Raw genomic sequence first — 20,765 nt, 5'->3', positions numbered from 1 at the left:
ATCAGTGCTAGCACTGCCTACTGCTTTGCTCTGGGCCAGTATTCAATTAATCTTGCCAATCTGATGTTTATTCTGTTTGCTTGTTCTTTTTGTAGGTACTAATTCTTCTCAGAGTAGCTCCCCTAGTTCAAGTGCTCCCAATTCTCCAGCTGGTTCAGGACACATAAGGCCCAGCACTCTTCATGGCTTGGGCCCAAAGCTTACTGGGCAAAGATACAGATCTGGAAGACGCAAGTCAGCTGGCAGTATTCCTCTCTCTCCTTTGGCACGAACACCTTCGCCAACACCACAGCCCGCATCACCTCAGCGATCTCCATCACCATTGCTAGGACATTCGATTGGGAATACAAAAATAGCTCAGTCTTTTCCTAGCAAGATGCACTCCCCTCCAACTATTGTAAGACATATTGTTAGGCCGAAAAGTGCAGAGCCGCCACGATCTCCGCTCTTAAAGAGAGTCCAGTCCGAAGAGAAACTTGCACCCTCTTATGCTAGTGATAAGAAACACTTATGTTCACGAAAACACAGTCTGGAAGTGACTCAGGAAGAAGTGAATAGAGAACTGTCCCAGAGGGAAGTAACTCTTCAGAGCTTGGAAGAGAACGTATGTGATGTGCCATCACTCACACGAGTCAGACCTGCAGAACAAGGCTGCTTGAAACGGCCCATCTCCCGAAAATTAGGTAGGCAGGAATCCATCGATGAACTAGACAGAGAAAAGCTGAAGGTCAAGATAGTTATGAAAAAGCAAGATTTTGCTGAAAAAGCGAACGCTGCTATACATGAACCTAGCAGCGAACCAGAAAATCCCAATACCATAAGACTGGAAGAAAGAGACAAAAAAGCTTTCCAGAAGGTATTAGAAAGATCGAATCCATTTGAAACAAAAATTGTTGCTTTGGAGACCCAACCAGCTGGAGGCATACTCAAAGACACTCTTCAAAAGAATGCAAACTTGAGATCAAATGACTACAGTGTTTTAGATGCCCATATGTTGTGTCATGGGTCTCCACTTAATGAAGTCAGTCATATTTCTTATGACTTCAAAAGAATTTCCCCTCCATGTACACTGCAAGACACACCACCTCAGTCCTCTGACAGGATGCTAAATGGAAAGGGAGAAAACACAGATAAAAACATACCAACAAAAGAATTTGTCAAGTATGAAAGATTAGATGGTAAACTTGCAAATATTGATTATCTTAGAAAGAAGATGTCTTTTGAAGAAAAAGATGAGAGTGTTTGTCCAATGCTAAAACCCAAACTGACATCGAATGTTCATGAAAGCCTTCAACTTAATGCAGTCAGGCCCATAAGCGTTCAGCAGGATTCCATTACAGTTGCTGAGGGGAGAGCATTCATCAGCAGTGCACATGCTTCTCAGATGAACTCAGTTTCTTTTGTTCCCCTCAAAACCTTGAATGGTCGAGCAGAAACGGGTGTGGAAAAATCAGCTGTGATTTCTTCAGAGTCGCCTGTCAGAAAAAGTCCATCAGAATATAAGCTTGATGGGAGGTCTGTTTCCTGTTTGAAACCAATAGAAGGCACTTTAGACATAGCTTTGCTTTCTGGACCACAGGCCTCGAAGACTGAGTTACCTTTGTGTATACTGCCAGAAGGACAGAGCGCCAGCATTGATGTGGGATCTCCTAAACCTTCAGCAACACAGGTGAGTGGTGGAAAGGCAGAATTGGCCTGTCAGAAAGAGCAGCTGTTAAACTATTCAAAATCTGGCAAAGTTAATGTACCAGAGCCTCAGGTTCTGCAAACAAGCAAGAGTTCTCCAAATCCACCAGTCATCCCTGTGGCTGCAGAAGTGGTGACAGAGAAAACAGCTTCCAGTGCATCTGAAAAAGCTTCTAGTCCATCTGCTGAAGTCAGCATTTCTGTTACTGAAGCTGTTCAAAAGAAGGATAACTCTCCTTCAAAACAGGACAGTAAAGTGGAGGCAAAGTCCTATGTTACTCAAAGTCAGAGTGTTAAAAGTACACAAACATACTTGAAGCTTTCTACTGTCCAAAGCATTCCTGAAAAACCTCTGGGCAAAGAGAAGCAAGTTCAAAAGGAGTTGCCTGGCAGACAGCCAGCAGCCCAGAGAAATTGTGAGCCTATCTCCGCAAAAGTGGAGGTGATCAGGGAGTCAGCTCTGAAGGTGTCTGTCTCAGATGTCCTGACAACAAGCTACTCCAAAAGTAGCGAAAAAAATTCTGCTGATCTTGCCATTCCACCTCAGATGCAAGGGAAATTGCAGGCAGCTGGTCCAAGGGCACAGCCTAAGCATGGCAGAGATTCGGTGAAACAGCTAAGCAAGGAAGATGCTACTGTTGCCAGCAGTTTTGTGGAAAGGGATATAACCAAGCAGAAAGTTCTCAGTGAGTCTAAGGATATTATTGTAGAGTCAAAGAGTGAAACTCTTCTATCCAAACCCTCAATAGACAGTGATCCTAAAAATGAGAAGTCTGCACTGGCTTCCTCTGTGCAGAAGGATAAAACCAAAGATTTAGGAAAGAAAGATCAAAAACAGGTCCCTGACATAAGGCTTCCAGCTACTGAGAGAGAGCAGTCCAGCCAAGTTCCTCAGCAGCAACCGTGTGCTCCAGTGTCGCCCCCTGTGAGAGATGCTGTAAGCAGAAACTGTGCTGTAGATCTTCACACAGGTATTCAAGAACACATGAAGTCTTCTACCACCGGTGTGGAAAGCAGTACTAATAAACTCAGGTCTGTCTCTGATGTGAGTTCCGCTAAGTCTAAGCAGTTGGATAAACAGGCATTTTCACAAAAACCATGTACTGCAAACACAAAAGAAAAAGAGACAGCAGTTCAGGTGTCTGCCAGCTCCCGGAAGGATAGTAAACACGCTGGTAAAAACGTGCCAGATCCCCCTTCTTTTGTACCAGGTTCTTTAAGAAAGATGAACAATGAACATGTTAAAGTTGAAAGGCCTGTGATTTTGGAGCAAGGACTTGTATCCACTCTTCAAGTGAGCAGTGTCACTCCTGATACAAAACCCAAATCCACTGCTGTTGACTCAGGACAAACAAGCGCTGAGATTTCTAAGAAAATACAAAAGCAAGAACCACAGAGCTTTGCAGATTCTGCTGATCAAAAGCTGTTTCATCTCAGTGAGAAACAAACTGTGTCTCCAAAGTTTTCCACTGGGAAAGACTGTCTCTTGCTGAGCAAACAGGCAGAGAGAAGTCCTAATAATCAGACAACCTCTCCAGATGGAAGACCTGAAGGAAAAATATGCACCGATGCACTTTATGTTCAACATGACCATGGGAAAATGGAGCCTACTCTTTGCCTCACAAACTGTGACATCAAAGCAAAAGGATCAGAAAAATCAACCACAAGTGGCAAATACTCTCAAGATTCAAAAGGGAAAGGACCAGTTAATCAGAAACAGACAGAGGATGCAAGCAAAAAAATCGCAATAAAACATACGCTGGCTGCCAGTGGGCAGAGTTCGTACCGTGTGGCTGCAGTGCCAGGAAAGCCACTGGCTTGTTCAGCCAGTTTTTCTGAATGTAGACAAGAAGTATCTGTTTTGTCTGTGGCCAAGAGTGATGCATCTTCAGCAAAAGCTAAGGCCGTCTTACCTGAGCTTCCTTCAGCCAGCTACAAGGAACAAAGTAAGAAAAGCACCTCTTCCGCAGGAAATAGTAAGACAGAAATGACTAAAAGTGTGTCAATGATAACCTTGCACACTGCTGCTGTTGTAGAAACCCACCACTCTTCTTCAAACCTTGGGGGGAAACCTGGAAATCAAGAGAAGTCTTGTGTTAACACTGTGGATGCGAAGGGAAAAGATGCTGCTCAGACTCAGCAGTCTGCTTCCAGAAAACAAAACGTAGGTAAAGATGTAACCAGGTCAGTAACCACACCTGATCGCTCCAACGCACTTTCTAATGACAAAGACTCGGTTCGGCAGCGTCGAGGGAAGGAAGCTTTACGAAGCAGTCCTCACAAAAAATCCTGTTGACTGTAATACATAGCAGAGATAAATTCAAGACTAACAGAAAGAAAAACAATACATTTTGACTGTCTTAAAACCAGCACTGTGTAGTGTCTTTTTGTGGCAAAGCTTTCGTGTCACTGAAGAGGATGGGGATATATAGAGATAGGACTTTTTACAAAATGCCTTCTCGATTGTAACCGGTAAAACTGTTACCATATAGTATTTGTACAGATATACATTTACACCTGGAAGCTGTAGAAGAAATAATTTCCTCTGTAAATACCTAGCATTGTGTTTGGGGATTGAATGTAGCATATATACGTTGCTGCTGATTGTATTGTTTACTCTCCCCTTTTTAAAAAATAGTTGCTTTGCCATTTATTTGCCATACTCGAATATGAAAGTAAATTACTAAAACTCAGACGTGGCACAGACATGCACAAGAGTTGGTCTGACTGGAGAGTAAAAATATGCTACATTTTTACTTAAAAAAAAAAGTCCTAGCTAGAGTTAAAACTACAAGTAAGAAACAAGTATGGTGACTTATTGTGAGTTTTTATGTGTATTTTTAGTAATCGGATTTTGACAGTAGTGTGTCTGGCTAACTGCTTCACCAGATCTAACACAAGATGTAACTGCATCTGCCTATGGCACAAAGCCTATCTTGTTTAGTGGGTGTGATTAAAGCTAAGGGAGGACTGCTTGGCTATCACAGAGTTTCTGGAAGAGTTATGTTCTTTGTTGGAATGGTAGTTCTGGTTTCATCTGTTCAGAGTTTATTGTGCAGCCTTCAGACAAGGATGAGACTCTGAAGCACATGCTGTGTCCTTGGTTTCTGCTGCAACCCTCTCTTGGCTTCCTTGAGCTAGTTTTCAATTCAGGCCCTTACAGTTTGAGGCACAAGTGATAAGCACATGACTTCCAGTACTATTATATTCATCCCTGGTTTTTCTGATTAATTTAGAGAATATATTTTATCATAGCATATAGGTCTGCATAATTAGCTGTAGGTTGTTATTTTTTATGGCTGTTAAGGTGAAAAAGGAGAAAAAAAAAAGCAGTTCCAGTGTCATCAAGCAGGTTTAGGACATCCGATACATTTTAATACATAGCTGGGGCCTTACGTTGTAGACTTTAACTTCCTTTTTTTAGCAAGTAATTCTTGGTTTCACATTCATTTCTAAATGCATTGACTAGCTCCATACATTTCATAACATACTCTTTTTGTTTATATGCAAAAAAGTAAATGTAATTATAAAAAGAAACATTTTGTAACAAAGGAACCTGTTGGAGCTATTTGGTGCTAGAATGTGACTGTCCTTTTACTTCTGCTAAGCCTTATTTAAATATTGTATACTGTGGAACATGTAGATTTTGATCATTTTAGTGCAGAGGTATTCAGTTTGTTTTGAAGGATGAAAGAATTTGAAACATGTACAAGAGCACTACAAAACGTGCTTGTTGTTGTGTGTTTTTAAGTGTTTGGGATCAACAGAATGGGGGGCTGCTTATTTCTATTTCATGTAGCTAAACTAAAGCTAGGCCCCTAGCTGTTTCATTGAGGCTGACGGATTATCTTTCTATCTCAAAAGATAGAAACTTATTCTTAAAAGCACAGTAAGAACTTGACAAAGAAGTTTGTGTGACAGAGCTGACAGTGTGCAGAATTAATTTCCCCCTGGGAAATGCTTTACTACACTAGTTAAGTTGGATTACAGCAGACTTGCCATGGAAAGGTAAAATCACAGACTACAACTTCTGTTTTTTTACGAGGCACTAGAACATTCATACCGCCTTTTATGCATTCACAGAGGAGCTAGTTAGCAGTGGGTAGTAATTTTGAGCTATTCTGAAGAGAAAATGGTCTCAACATTTACAGTTCACCTGTGCTTTAGCAATTAATACAGACAAAAGCTAATGCATTTCGATACAACATTTCTGTCTGGGAGGTATTTCATAGTTTACAGTCTTCTTCATTTTTTAAACTATCTTTTTGTTTTCTTTAAAGCACATCTAGCTATTTGTTTACAGTATACCTTTATGTATATTTTGTATAGCTCATTATCACTTCTGACAAATAAGTTTGCATTTTGGAAGTGTAACAGTGCATAAGCTTGTGTTTATGTAGTACTGTTTGTTTGTTGGTGTTTACTTATCAGTGAGCTGTTAGAGATCCTCCTACCTGTGTGCTGCTTGGATCAGTCTTTTTGTGATTGTAGTTCTGATGTGCTCCTTTGTAGACTTCCTGCTGTAAATTGCTCAGCTTACAAAAAAAGAAAAACAAGTAAAAAGAAGTTAGGGTCTGTGCAATAAAGTGTTTGCAGTCTTATTTTCTCTAAGAAGCTCCTTATGGATGTCATAATTGTTATATATTGAACACAGTTATTTATACTTATGGAGTTGCATAACATTGAAATAAAAATTCAGCATGAAGCACTGTTATGTTAGTATTTTCCCTTGAACCATTTTCATTTCTGTGACTTCAGGCACATCCCTGTTGTTCTTGTGGGTGGATGGTCATTTTCTTCCCTGAGGCCAGCTCTGCACTCCTTGCTGACCAAGGACTTCGATGAGAACCGTTAACAGTCTGGAGTAGGAGGTCTGGAGATCAGAGTTTCTTGTCTGAGGCGGCGGCAGAGCACTGCTGCTGGGTAGATGCAGAGGTGGCTGTGGATGGCTGGATTAGGTATCTGGTTTGCTAACAACTGTGTTAAGCTGAAACGTGACATCTCAACCTGTCTATGAAAGCATGTACTGTCATTTATTACAACAGTTCAGTATGTTTTTGAGTACTTTTTCAATGTACTGAATCTATGTTTTTATTTATGCTAAATTCTTAACAAATTCCTGAAGCATGTGTGTTTAGTGAAGCTTTTTCTTTACCTTTGAAACCTATCATGAAATCTAACCAAATTTCCCTTCGTTGTTTTTCTCTTAATAAAAAAATACAGTGAATCAGAAAGGGGAGGGGGGTGGAGCAGAACCCTTCAGTGTCTGATGGCCTCCTTTTGGCAGGAGGAACAACAAGGCAGGACCATTTCTCACCTGATTTTTCTCCACCACTTGTGGAGGATTACTATCCATCCATTCTTACTCTTCCACTAGTATAGGCTTTGTACAGCTGGGTGGCATATGCCAGGATATTTTTCTTCACATTTTATTACCTGATTAACTCTTCAAACCGCGACTGTTCATCTGTGCACAGATGAAAAAACCAAGTGCAGCAGTGTCAGAGAATTAATTTCTTCTGTGTTTTCTGGCTGAAGACAGCGAGCATGGTGAAGGGACAGGTCGCCTGCAACTTCTCTTACGTTCTGATACTCACCAAAGATATGCTGTGCAAAGTGGGTGCACTGGCAATGCATGAAGGTGGAAGGGGAGAGCAGGATCCCACTCAGAGAAGGGCAATGACCCAAACCAAAAACGGACTCTGGATCTGAACTGACCTACATGCTATGCTGTCTGTTGCTGTTGACAGCAGTAACTGTTCCTCCTTGGGGAAACACAGAAACCTGAGTGCCTGTGGTTCCCTGCAGTGATTAGGCATAAGGGAAAGTGGCAGTGTAAGGGGTTTGTGTTGAGAAGCCAGGAGATAAATCTTCACAGTATCAGAACTGATATGCCCTCTGATCCTCTAAACTTGTGAAGCTCCATCTCACCTGGAATAGGACTTCTTTCATGGTTTGAATGTTGTGAGCTCCCCTCCAGAATTGAGCTCCCAGTTTGCAAAGTTTCCTTTAGGCTTCCTCTTTTCCACTCCTGTAATGGTCAAGAATTAACAGGGATGTTGTGGGCATACTTTGCAGCTCAGAGAATAAATCACAGGACGAGATTCAGAAGCTGGTAGGTTGGCTACTTAGTGGGCGATTTATTGTGCTGCCTATCCGCCTTCTAGCTGAGGGGGCTGAGTACTCTGAGTATAACCAATCTGACTTAAAGACAGAAACATAGAAGACATTGAGTACCTCAGCCTTTTTCTCATCCTTCATGGCAACATTCCCCTGTGCATCCAATAAAAGGATGGAGATTCTCTTTGCTGTTAATGTGTTTGCAAAAACATGTTTTGTTATCTTTTACAGTGGTGGCCAGACAGTGAGCTTTCACCTAGTTTTCTCTTGGCATAACCTAGCAACATCCCTATGCTCTTCTCAGGTTGTCTGCTTCTTCTTCCAAGACAGTAAACTCTCTTTTTCCCCCCTTTCATGAAAGCTCCCCATTCACCCAGGCCAATCTTCCTGTCAGCTCATCTTCAACATACAGGAATGGCCCACTCCTGCTAAGATTTCCTTCTTATGGAATATCCAGCCTTCCTGAATACCTTCTGCCTTCAAGACCGTCTCCCAAGGAACTCTCCCAACCAACATCCTAATCGGCCCAAAGACTGCCATGCAAAAAAACAGCGTAGTAGATTTACTCATCCATCTTGCACATGAGCACACTCACCATTTTACCTTTTCACTCAGCTTCAAGTTCTAACTGACAGAAGTCCAGAAGAGAGTCTAGCCCATGATGCTGGATAGTATTCCAGAAACTGGCAAAGCCTAACTCCCCTCTTCCTCTTTTCAACTGAACTATGTAATCAGAAAGTGGATACCAACTCAACATGCAGTTTTCCCTTTAAGTCACTGATATTTGCAGATCTGCAGTCCATTTCTGATGGTTGCAGTGCTTTTTTAGCACCAGTTCCAGGCTATGAACCATGTCATGCTCTGTCCACTGTGCTATTTTTCTATTGCTTTCCTGAACCCAGAACTGAAGAGGGAAATAACTGGAGCAGTAGGCCGCTCCTTGAGGAGAGCCCAAGCTGGCATTCATGCTGTGTTGTCAGAGCAATTATTAGCGCTGACTTGTTTAACCAATCCAATTTACAGATGGGAAAAGATGCCTTGAATCCCGGGCTGCCTGGCTCCCTGTAGAGGCTGGGTTGTCCTCTGGCAGCAGCCTGGCTTGGATCAGACCTTCAGGAAGTGGCTGCCTGTGGGACTGGCAACAGGTCAGCAGCAGCAGGGAGTGCCCATGAACAACACAGAGCTGTGAGGAGAAGCCTGCTGGTGTCCAGATGATGGAAGTGTCAGTGGGAAGACAGGTGTAAGAAGATTTCAGAGGAATGCCTTTGGATCTGGAGCTGAAACTGGGTTTGTTATCCCCACTGCAGGCGTTCAAAGAGAGCTCAGCTTCCTCCTCTCTGAGTGACTGCAGCATCTGGACAAAAGCAATCTGGAGCCTTACTGTGGTCAGAGCAATGCTCCACGTGGCTCTGCCTGGCGACAGGCACCAGGCTGTGCCTGTGACTGCTGTGAGATGGCCAGTAAAGCAGTGCTAAAGGTAATGTTATGAGAAAGGTCAAGTGAGTGGCCATGGCAGCTGCTGCCACTTGGCCAATGCATGTACTCTTTTGATCAGAATTTAAAGAGAAGTATGATACAGGACATTTGGTCTGCCCTGCCAGAGTGGGTCTTGAGATTATATGAATGTTGCTCCATTCTACCACACAAAGTTGTGGAGATTTTTGTTTTAATTGAACAACAAATAGAACTGCCAGGAAGCAACTTTGTTCCACAGCTGCATTTGATTGACGATGAGAAGGGTGAGAGTCCATCATTGTTTTGTTGGGAGTGCTGTGGATTTTTAATTTTTTTTTTTTTTTTTGTGGTTATTTTATTTTTAAGTGAACCAAGTTTTGTGGTTCAGGTCCTGGATCTTCTCTCTATAGGTACCTTAGCCCTAGTGGCTGTGACAACAGTGCAAGCATGGGGATGAACTGAGGCATATCCTTTAGAGAAGTTAATTCGTGTTAAAAGCTCAGGTCACAGTATGTTTTTCTAGGTCCCATAAAAGATATTTTATTATTTTTCTGAAGATTATAGTTAAAATAGAAGAAGTGTTACAATGGTTAATATGAAATACAGGCCACAAGCAAAAGCAGTAAGTTGTCTAACATCTTAATTCCCTTGCTGCACAACTTTTTACACTGTGTGCCCATGATAAACTCAGATTTGCTGATAATTTTGCTTGAAATAGTGAGCACCCCAAATAGAGATGGCAACACAGGACAAAAGAACTAGGACAACTGCAACAATTCCTGCAGTGCTGATCCCACATGAGACTGAGACTGTGGCCAGCGGAGCCCCAGCTAACGATTTGGGTTCAGAACATGTTGTCCCTTCAGGGTCTTCAATTTTATCCAGATTCTGTGCATACCAGGTGATGAAACCGATATTGGAGCAGGTGCATGCCAAAGGGTTGTAACTTAAATTGATTACGCTGTGGCCAGGCAGGGACTCTATCTGGTCACGTGATACAATACCGATCCTGTTGTAGGCAAAATTGAGGTAGATGCTCTTGAGTTTTGAAAACACACCTGTACTGAGTGCAGTAAACTTGTTGTGGCTCAGATCGACGTGCCGTAACTTCTCAAGGCTGTGAAAGACTTGGTTATCCACTGCTGTCAGTTCACAGGATGATAAAATTAGGACCTCTAAATTGGATAGCTGTTGAAACAGTTTGTCCTTTGGCGTGATCCCTGACTCAAAAACGTTTTGACTAAGGTCCAAGAGCACGAGGTTTTCCAGGCCTTGAAAGAGATGCTGAGTGCTGGTATTGATGTAGGAGGAGGAAAGATTCAGGACTTGCAAGAGATGAAGATTCCGGAAGGGACCCTGTAAAGTGGCAATGTGAAGATGAGTGAAAGCTACGTCCAGCAGCTTCAGGCTTGCACCCTCCCTGAAAAACACATCTTGGATTTGGAGCTTTGTGTTGTGGCTCAAATTTAGGAACTTAAGGCTGCTCAAGCCATTTAGTGCTTTGCTGCAGCAGTTGAGGCTTTCAATGCGACTGTGACTTAAATCAAGATGCTGGAGCTCTGTCAGACTTTCCAAGCAGCCAGAGCCCAGCTGCAGTGCCTGCAGGTTCCCTTTGATGTGAAGGTGGGTCAGAGATGGGAAGGCAGCAGAGCTGATGTTGCAGAGGTGCTGGAAGGAGTTGATGCTGAGAACTAACTCCCTGAGTGAACCCATCCCACTGATTCCAGGTGGTAGAGCACTGATGTGGGTGTGGGTTAGGTCTAACTTTTGGAGCTTGGTCAGACAGTGAAACATGGCAGCATTTAGGTTTTTGAAATGCTGTAGTTGCAGATAGAGATCCTTGACAGAGACTTTGCAGAGGCCTTCTAAAACATCTGGAGTTATGTCAGGCACCTTCTCCACATCGTTGAATGTTCCCAGCCTAAGGGTCTGTGTGGTAGAGTTCTGTATCCCTGCGAGGACCCCAGGGATATCAGCACAGCCGCCAAAGTCCAAGCTGTAGAAGTGGGATTGGAAAGTTCCAGGTTCAATGTGTAAAATGTTGTTGCCTTTAAATGTAAGAGTCATATTACTTGTCTTCTGCAAAATGCTGACATCTTCTGCTGTGATTACTCTTATATGATTCATTTGAAAGTCAAGATGTTTGAGGTTTTTAGTTGGAAAGTTGGGAGGAAGCTGCAATGAAGAGATGTGGTTGCTGCCCAAGATGAGGGTGTTTAAGCTGTCCAGATTTGTCATCGGAATAAAGGATATTGTGCTTATTCCTGTCTGTGTTAAGACAAGTTCCCTTAGAGACTGAGGGCCAGCAAACGCTGTGTCGGACAGGAACATGAGCAGGTTTCCAGTCAGCACAATGGTCTGCAGCCGCCTGTTGTTGTGGAAGGCATCTTCATACACCCAGTTGATCTGACACCTCAAGAGAGCAATGAAACCAACATCAGTGGCTGTACTGTAAAGTCTTCACATAATAAGTGATATCCCAGGCTGCATATCATGTATGTATAGAGTAGTGACCAGTTGTCTTCAGTGGGATGCAAGTGTCCTTCCTGTTCAGTGACATTTGCCTGGTATTTGTAAGCTCACATTTAAATGTAGGGACCTAAGTAGGAATCTGCACTGCAGCAGAACACCCTGCCCTGAAATGTTTGTGAGGAGGTGCTTATAGAAGTCAGGGAGATGTGAGCTTAAGAAAATGAAAATCTCTTTGATAGAAAATGTTGGGCACTTACAAAGACCACACTTGTCTTTCCCTAGGCTTTAGGGAAGAATATCTTTAGAAAAAGTACACAAAAACTGTTCTTATGGTTTTACTGGTCTTGGCAACAGTATACATGGAAAATACACATTTCACCCACTGCCTGGCAAATGATTGATACTGGAGGAGAAGCCTGGATGTTGCTCAAGGGGATCAATCTCTGCTTAGCAAAATAGTTCAGCAGTCATCTGCAAGTGCTGCTGGTAGCTTCTCTGTGAAGGCAGATGAGCTGCTGACTAGGCTTCCTCCAGAAGCTGCCAGCTAAGGGGAAGATCAAGGGGTGCTGACCAAGGTGTTGTGTAGAAGTGAGAATGCTCTCCCATACCTTGTCAGGTCCAAGTGGATAAGAGATTCCAGCCCAGAGAAGGTTGATTTTTGGAGGGAAGGGAGTATGTTGAAGCTGAAGTCGAGGATTTCTGTTCTGACAGGTAGACTTCCTGGAATCTTCCTCAGTCCTAAACCCTCACAGCTATAGCTTTTATTCGTTGTAATCTGATGAAAACAATGCAGTGGAAATCCAAGAGGTACATACTGTGAATGTAAATAGGAAACTATCCTACTTTAAAATAAATAAATTCAAATAATTTAAAAATGTATCATCCAGAACCCTGTAAAGCACCAGCATGGGTAGAAATGCATTACCCTAGGGTTCTGTGGAGTGTGCTTTTGAAAGGAACACCTCATATCTTGTTGCTAATTTGAAGTGTCTCATCTGTAGCACTTTCTTATCAAAATTAACACATTTGAGAAATGTTTACTGTTCTGGATAAATTATTAATCCCTAAGAAAGGATTCCCACAAGGCAGTTCTGAATCTCATGAGTCTTGCAACAAAGATCACTCTTGGAGAAGTCTTACAGGAAATCTTGAAGGAAGGAAGTGAAAAAAGAGTAGGCCCCAGGAATGTTTCCAGAAGGAACAAGTCCAAATTAACTCAATTCCAGCTGCGGTTATGCTGTGCAGCGAGGGAAGAGCTGGAGATCATATCTGTTAGGCCAAGCCTTTAAAATGCGTCTGTGTGTGGAAAAGGCCTCCCTGTGAACACCAGGGAAGCTCATTAAACAGAGCCAGCCTTCCTTTGCCTGAGAGCAAGAGTTGGGACTGCTGCAGAAGCCCATCCTCTTGCCCAAGGCTGGGCCAGGAGGCAGCCTTCAAGGGGCCCTGCTGGTGCTGGACATGTCCAGCGGGGCTGCAGGACAGGGGCAGGGTTGCAGGGCCATTTGTGCCCGCACCTCCTAGCTAAGAGCAGCCTCATGTCACCACATTCTCCCCACAGGCTGTCAGGCTGCCCTCAGCAGCAAGCAGGGAGCCCTACAGGAACCTGCAGTGCTGTGCATGGAGCCTGCCAGGGAGGAAGAGGAAAGGATAGCTGTGTGCCCTGTGGGCATGCCAACACCACGGAGCTCTGCTGGGGAGTGTGTGGTGGTCAAGCCATGTCTCTGTGGCCTGGAAGGTGAGGAGGCAGTGAAGGCTAGAGCAGGGAGAATGATGTTCATGGCAGTCACAGAATGTGCAGGGAGAATGTTTTCTCCCTCCTTTCTTGGTGCAACCAACACAAGGAACCTCTTTTTCACTGTCAGAGTGATGGAGCACTGGAACAAGCTGCCCAGAGAGGCTGTGGAATCTTCTTCTGTGGAGGAGACCCACCTGGATGACTTCCTGTATCCTACTGTAGGGAACTGCTTTAGCAGGGATTTGCACTAGATTATCTCCAGAGGTCCCTTCAAACCTCTATGATTCTGTGATTGTCTTAGCGCCTGTTTCTGAGCGGAGCTGGGGAGAATGGGGAATGCTGGTGGGAGGGGGATTCTGGCAGCAGCACAATGCTGGTCATTCCTCCACCACCCCTTAGAGCACCACCACCTGCCTGGGGCCTGCTATGTGCGAAAGATGGCAGTGAGAGGCACCCAAGTGGTGATGGTATCTATGGAAACAGCACAGTGCAAATGGGGAAAACCCGACACTTTCCATAGCAGCAGGTGCTGCATAGCAGCATGGTGCTGCCCACTGTTAAGATGCGCTTTAGAGAGATAAAGAACACGTAGCTGTCACCACAGAGCAAGCAGTGCCTGTGTTCCACCATAGCACAGTGAGCTTGTTCCCTGCCCATGCCACAGGGCAGAGAGCAGGGCCAGGGGAGCCAGGGAGCAGTGTATCCCACTGTGCCGCTCTGGAACCTGACTAAAGACTTCAGTAAGGAATTCCCTTCTGGAATTGGCACTGTCTACCTCAGCCAAAATCTTTGCCTTCCCCCCACCCTTCCCATCTCCCACTTTAAAAATACAAAATAAAAGCTACAAAGACCAGCCCTTGCCTTGGCCCTCGGAAAACCCTGGTGCTTTCTCACTGTCCTCCTGGGACACAGCACCTCTGCCAAGCAGCACACAGACACCTCTCTCACCCTGTGTACCAGAATGTGGCTGGCTGGAGAGCACAGGAGACACAGTTGTGAACCCACCCTCTTTCTGGCTCTGCTGTCTGCTGAAGATCCCCTTGAGCATTTTGTCATCCTTCACCTCTCGGGAGACCCAGAGTGGTCTTGCAGCATGGCTGCAAGGAGGAGGAGGAAAGGAGGCAAGTGCCCCCAGGCACATGTTCCAGCTCCCACTTATGGCTCTGACAGAGGCCTCCAGCCCCAAGGAAACCTCTTGGTGACTTGAAGCTCTCGGGTGCCAGCAGGCAAGCTTAGGCCAGTTCCTTGTCACGAACACACAGTCTCGTGCTGGCAGAGACCAGTGACCGGCACTCACCTCAGTGCAGGTTGCATCCATCATGTGGGTGGCTCTGCAGCTGGCACAGGCAAGCACAGTGGCAATCAGAAGACAGAAGCTATGCACCATGGCTGAGTGGAGTGGGCAGGAGGCTGCCAGGCTCTTCCCTTGGAGAAAGTGGTACAGGGCAATGGAGGTCAGACAAGTCTGCTGAAAGCAAGTTCTAAGGAAAAACTGTGCTTGGTAAACCTCCTGTTCTCAGTGTGAATGTGGCAGTAATTTTGGGCCGAAAGAGGAACTTCCTCACTTTTAGTCAAATGACTGCACACTGATGTTCTAGGGCAGAACATATTTTAAAAACAGAAAGTGGGGAAAAGGCTTTTTTTTTTTTTTGTGATTATGCAGAACAAAACATCTTCATCAAGTACAGTGGAACAGTTATGTGCACATGAAGGAGGGGGAGGAGCAAGGGAGGGAGACAAGAATGCAGTGCTCACACATGAAGAGTTCAATGCTAGAGTAAGCCTGAGTCACATGAAAGTTTGTGTGTTGCTTGTGAAATGACAGAACCTGTAAAGCAACTAAAATACAGGCACAAGCCTATTGTAAAGAGAGTTACTGCTGAGAAAGACTTCTCTTGTTAGAAATAAAGCTGAAAAGCAAAAGCTGAGCCTGGAAGTTATGTCTTACTGCTTGTATTTAGGTGGTTAGGTTAGGTTAGGTTAGGTTAGGTTAGGTTAGGTTAGGTTAGGTTAGGTTAGGTTAGGTTAGGTTAGGTTAGGTTAGGTTAGGTTAGGTTAAGACTGGTTTTTGGGAGTGGGGCAATACTTCAAACCATCCTGGGATGGGCATGTGCATAGCTCCTGCAGGTGAAAGGAGATCCAGGTCTGGGAGTGCCTGGTCTCTGCCACTCAGCATAGCATGTCTGTTGTGCGCACTCTGGCCAGCAAGACATTTATTTTTCCTTCTTTTCACTGGCTGTCATTTGTATGATAACTTGGTCTCAGCAGGCCAAGCCCAGGAGCCTGCGTGCAGAGGAGTATTTTTGTAAATAAACAGGCTGAGCTGGGCTGCTGGGAGCATCCATGTGCTGGGCAGAGCCTCCCACCTGCCAGCTGCTTCAGCATAGAATGGCATGAGAGGAGAGTGATCCCAAGTGAGAACAAAGCAGTCACAGCCTGGACAGCAGCGGGAGCAAGAACTGGTGTGTCCATCAGGTGTTGCCCAACACATAGCTGTGCTTGTCCCTGGAACAGGGCAATGGTGGGAAAGCCATCAACATGTAGGAACAGTGCTTAGAATCTAGTGTAGAGCAAAGTCCATACTGCATCTTTGCTTAAACACTTAGCATGGTCCTGGTATATCCATGTCAAGCACAAGCACACCTTGCACAGCCCTGCAGCAGTATTTCTTTGCTGATAGGATGATCTGTGCACATTTGATAGAGCTGTGTTTTTTGTTGCTGTTTCTGCAGTTGTTCTTAATTTATGAACTTCAAAAGCAAACATTCTCTGACGATCTGGAAAGCTCACTGGAATCACATCTCTGTCTCTTTCCCAGCCAGCTCCATGTTTGCTGGAAATCCTGCTCCCCCTGCCAGCCGGCAGCAGAAAGTTCAGAGGAACTTATTCAGAATGTTTGCAGCTTCCTGCGCTCCATGTAACACTCCAAGGCTTTTCCTGGCTGGCAGCAGCTATGGCTCACACCCTACCTTGCTTTTGGGAGGCCACGAGTCCTGCTGGCACGTATGCCTCTAAAAATCGCCCACACCAGAAACTTCTGTTTGAAGAAGAATTGGCTGTTCTGGAAGAAAAGTTCCCTAAATTAGGAGGAGAGAGCAGTCAGAATGAATCGTGCCTCTCCCTGCTGTGCAAATTTGTTCTTATGTGTTGTGTAATTCACATATGATTAGCATAGAAATAACTGCAGTGATTTAATTTTTTATGAGGAAACAGGAAGGGTTTTGTTGCAGATAGTCCCAGGATCTGCTTCAGTTATGGGCAATGAGGGCTTCACCACTGAAATGAAATCAGAGGACTGGTGTTCAATACTCATCCAGGAGCTGAGGAGCACAGCAGCCACCAGAGGTGCTCAAGGTGTTCTCTAAGCACCCCTCAGGTTAGTTTTGCTCTCTGTGCCCCTAAGAGGCTGCTGTCCCCTCCCCTGCATCCTCTTCTTTGTAATTGTACGTTTTCTGTGTGTAGTCCCCTCCGATGATGGGGGATTTGATGGTGTGCAAACTCAGGAGCTGATAGCTGGTGCTGGATGCTGAGCACTATGACTCCGAGCCAACTGCCTGCTGTGCACCAGCCCTCCCGCAGCCCCAAACCATTCTAATCTGATTTCTGCGCCAGGCAGTTCACAAGGCTCTCCAGTGGGCGAGTGACTCACCCCAGCGTGCTCCCACATCTCTGCTTCACGTTGTGGCTCTGGCCTGTCCCCTCCCAGTGCCGTTTGCCTGGCCAGCAAGGCGTGACCACAGGCATTGCATCAGTGCAGGCCGTTATCAGGGTGTGGGAGTGCTGGGGGAGCAGCCCAGGGCCTGCTGTGGGCAAAGGGCCCATGTCTGTTTGCCATCTCTGAGCCTCTCTGGGATGCTGTGTCTGGCAGGCCGGGGAGTACTTGGTGTGGTGTCAAATTCATTTGGCTACCCCACCAGCTGTTAACAGGAGGTGAACTTTGTCAAACTCTGGGTCTTCCACAGGTTTGAATAAAAAAGGGATTTGGAAAACAAAGCAGTGGGACATTCAAAATCTATCTATGTAGGATCAATGGATCAGAACAATTTTCATTTGTTTCCTTCAAGAATGGACTTCAAGACTTTTCTTGTTTGTAGTTTTCTATTGCAGTGATATACACACTTGAATGATTTCTTCATATTCTGCGTGCAGGTGGTGGATTGCATCTGGCCAGTGTGTTTTCCTGTGGCTGCAGTACCCCCGCCCCAATAGCTCTTCTGAGCTGAGCTCTGCCACCCCTCCTCCTTGGAGCATCAACATGCCTGTTCATACACTGACACTGAAGTTGGTGCTGAAAGCACACCACACCTTCAGCCTGTGGTTTCCATGACTAGAGGAACAACTACAGACAACTATGTTGTTTGGCATCTTATGGCAGAGGGAGAGAACTGAACCAGTGCTTCAACTTCAGAACTCTGTATACAAGTGTCCCAAATGAGTAAAAAGTGAGTGCCTTTCCTGCCATCTCAGTGGACAGTTTGTTCTCACAAGGGCTTTATCTGAGGCAGCTTTCAAAAGGAGTCATGGCATTGCATGCCTACAGATGTGCTCAGCTTTGTGCTGCTCCTGCAGGGCCCTGAGACTAGCATGTTTTTGGGGAAGATCAGTGACATTCTGTTATTGTGCAGAGTGAACAAAGCCTCTGCTGATGTTTGAAGCTTGTTAGGGACCCTGGGGACCGGGCTTCCTGGCCTTGTGCCCGTATCCTGTGCTCACTGCATATCAGCCAGGAAATCAGTGCTGGCCGTGGCGGAGGCATGCAATGCTGACTGAAGTCCTGCAGACAAATGCAAACCAAAAATAGCAAGGGCAAAGTGCTAGAAAACTGCTGATAGGAGTTGGAGATTGATTAATTACAGACATGCACATACAGACATGCAAAGGGGGATGCCTCATATACTCTCCCTGCAGATACTGTTCCTGTTTAATATTTGCTGTTGTGTTAAGCATCTCGTGATTAAAAAAAAAAAAATCATTCAGGAAGTGAGATCTATGATCCTCTGGAGCCTCTGTTACTCTTTGAAACAGCTGTTAGATTACTCCCTACCCCAGGACAGAATGTCCGTTCCTTGCTAAGCTCAGTGTGCTCATTCCCATGCATTGTATTAGTGATACATGGCCAACATAAAATGCAGGTTTCAGTGATTTGTAACAAGTCATTCTGCCCACCTTCCAAACATCTCTTTTCCTCATGTGGTGGCAGTGGGACATGATGTGTGAGGAGAATTGCAGAACTTTTGGCACAGGCTCTTTCAAATGACAACAGAGCATTACAAAAGGAAGTTCCGTTGCCAGATAATGAAAATTGCCATTTATAGAGCTCCAGTAAGAGAGGAAAGGCACCTCCTGTGGGCTCTCAAGCCAGAGGAACTGGTTGGGAGCATGTATGCTTGGAGGTGTGCCATGCTGCTGCATCCTTCTGGCAAATGGGTGGCCTCGGTGTGGCTTGTATGGGCAGGGGGATCTGAGACATGGTCAGCTGCAGCTCCTAGAACTGCAAAAAACCCAAAACCACTGCAATGAGGAGAGAAAGCTTCAGTAGAGTGACAGCCACTTTGGCTACATTTGGCCATGTGTCATGTGGTCTCAGATTGTACCCCTCAGTGCATTTGTTTGCCTCAATCTACTTCTTGAGTTTCTCTCCTTTTTCTGCCCCATTCCCATCTGCCCATTTTGCACTAATGGTCTTTGATTAGCATCTGTGTCCACGTTGAGTAACACACTACTGTGATCATGACTGTTCCAGCTGGGGACACATTTATACCCTAATATTGGTTTGGCACCTTCTGTTAACCTTTCCATCCTTCACAGACATATTTGCCTTTATTGCCAAATGTGATTGTGGTTTTGAAAATGGGGGATGCTGTTACTCCAAGGCAGCATCTTGACTATGTGTGAGCTGCTGGTCAAGTCACTTTTCCACTCAGAAACAAAACCCTACCTGAAGGAGCATTCCCAGCAGGTTTTGGCACTGCAGCCCATCTCAGTGCTGTGCTGATGAACTGGGCACGCACAGCCCAATGCAGCTAGGCCACTTAATTGTCATCAGAGGAGCTGGGACTGCACAACCTGGGCAAGCATGCGTCTCTGCCAATCTACCTCCTGCATGGGATGTGTTTTGTCATCAGAATGGAGCGCTCTAGGAAGACATGCCAGAGCCTCAGGACCAGCCGCCCTATGCTTCAGGTGGTTCCTGATGTCCCTACAGACTGCTGTGTCTGTGAGAGGGAGGGCAGTACCTTACCATGTGCTGTTTTCCTAGACCTTGCTTCAGCTAGGGTTTGCCCAGACCATAAGTGGTGCAGGCAGTAACACTGCACAGGTGGTCTTCTGTACAGAGGTGGAAGTAACTCATTGGAGGAGGAAGGTGGTGTGAACAATGGCAGGAAAGGAAATGCCCATGTTTCAGACCAGATTTCCGAAACCCGCCTCCCAGGTTGTCCCCACTGGATTTCAGCTGCTTGGGCAGCATGTACAGCAGCAAGTTACTTCCTGCTGGTCCCAGCCCTATACTGCCCAGAGTGGAGCCATGATGCCCAGAGGGTAGTATAAGGCTGCCTGGTGGGGGAGGAAGGAGCTGGGGTTGTCAGCAGATAGGGCAGGTTGCCCACTGCAAGAGAGCCCAGACGAGTACCCAGGAGAGCTGCCTATTGCTTGCTTTTCACCTGCATCTCAGCATGGTTTCACCAAGGAGATTGTTGTGCCAGTGGTCAAGCAGCCTGCACTGCTGGCTTGTAAATGTCCTATGCAGACCACGGCCTTTTTTTTTTCTTTTTTTGTCAGAACTCCAGCCTGAAGGATGTAGCATTTTCTTAGATGGTTTAAGCAGCAGTAACAGCACAAAGCCAAAGGACGTGTCCTTGATGCTGAAATCCACTTATCTCCCCTTTCCCCCAGGATATGGATTAAAAAGTCTTTCAAGATAAACTCTGTTACGAAAGGCAAAGGGTAAAAAGTGGAGCCTGGATAAACATAAGGATAAATCCTTCTATACATTAGGTATAGTGATTATTATTTTAAAACACAACTCATAGATTTATTGCTGTGTACTTGCCTCATATTTGTGATTGAGCTTATCTAAACTGGAAACTCTGGAAAATAGGAACATGTCTGAGCTGTGTGGTACAGATGTTCTGTCTGGTTCACAGCCAGTCACAAAGGGGTACAGAAACGCCTGAAATTAGCTGCAAAATAAGAAGAACTAGGGGACGTAAATGAGGAAAAGCCCAACAGTGCTCAGTAAGGCACAGGCTGCAGCTGCAAATTAATGGCAAAGGCAGAGGGCTGCCAACTCTGAAGA

General features: G+C 45.2%; 2 protein-coding genes across 2 annotated transcripts in view; one reads left to right on the top strand and one right to left on the bottom strand.

Annotated features, from left to right (window-relative positions):
- MAST4 (microtubule associated serine/threonine kinase family member 4) overlaps positions 1-6,252 on the top strand; it is a 100,807-nt gene extending 94,555 nt beyond the window's left edge. The window contains exon 26 of the mRNA XM_065739759.1: positions 96-6,252. Within this exon, the coding sequence (XP_065595831.1) occupies positions 96-3,982 (3,887 nt within the window). The 3' untranslated portion in view covers positions 3,983-6,252. The remainder of the gene's footprint in view (positions 1-95) is intronic.
- Positions 6,253-9,873: 3,621 nt separating this feature from the next.
- Positions 9,874-17,162, bottom strand: CD180 (CD180 molecule). Its single transcript, XM_065739705.1, has 4 exons — positions 17,118-17,162; positions 14,766-14,933; positions 12,342-12,508; positions 9,874-11,674 (listed from the first exon to the last, which is right to left on the bottom strand). Exons 1-4 carry the CDS (start codon positions 17,133-17,135, stop codon positions 9,949-9,951), a joined length of 2,079 nt encoding a protein of 692 aa, XP_065595777.1. The 5' UTR covers positions 17,136-17,162; the 3' UTR covers positions 9,874-9,948.
- Positions 17,163-20,765: the final 3,603 nt, after the last annotated feature.

The sequence above is a fragment of the Cyrtonyx montezumae genome, unplaced genomic scaffold (genome assembly GCF_038088225.1).
Source record: "Cyrtonyx montezumae isolate F1298 unplaced genomic scaffold, pur_monq_1.0 scaffold_25, whole genome shotgun sequence".
NCBI classification, from domain to species: domain Eukaryota; kingdom Metazoa; phylum Chordata; class Aves; order Galliformes; family Odontophoridae; genus Cyrtonyx; species Cyrtonyx montezumae.
Note: the sequence above shows the minus strand (reverse complement) of the source record. Positions and strands in the feature narration are given on the sequence as shown.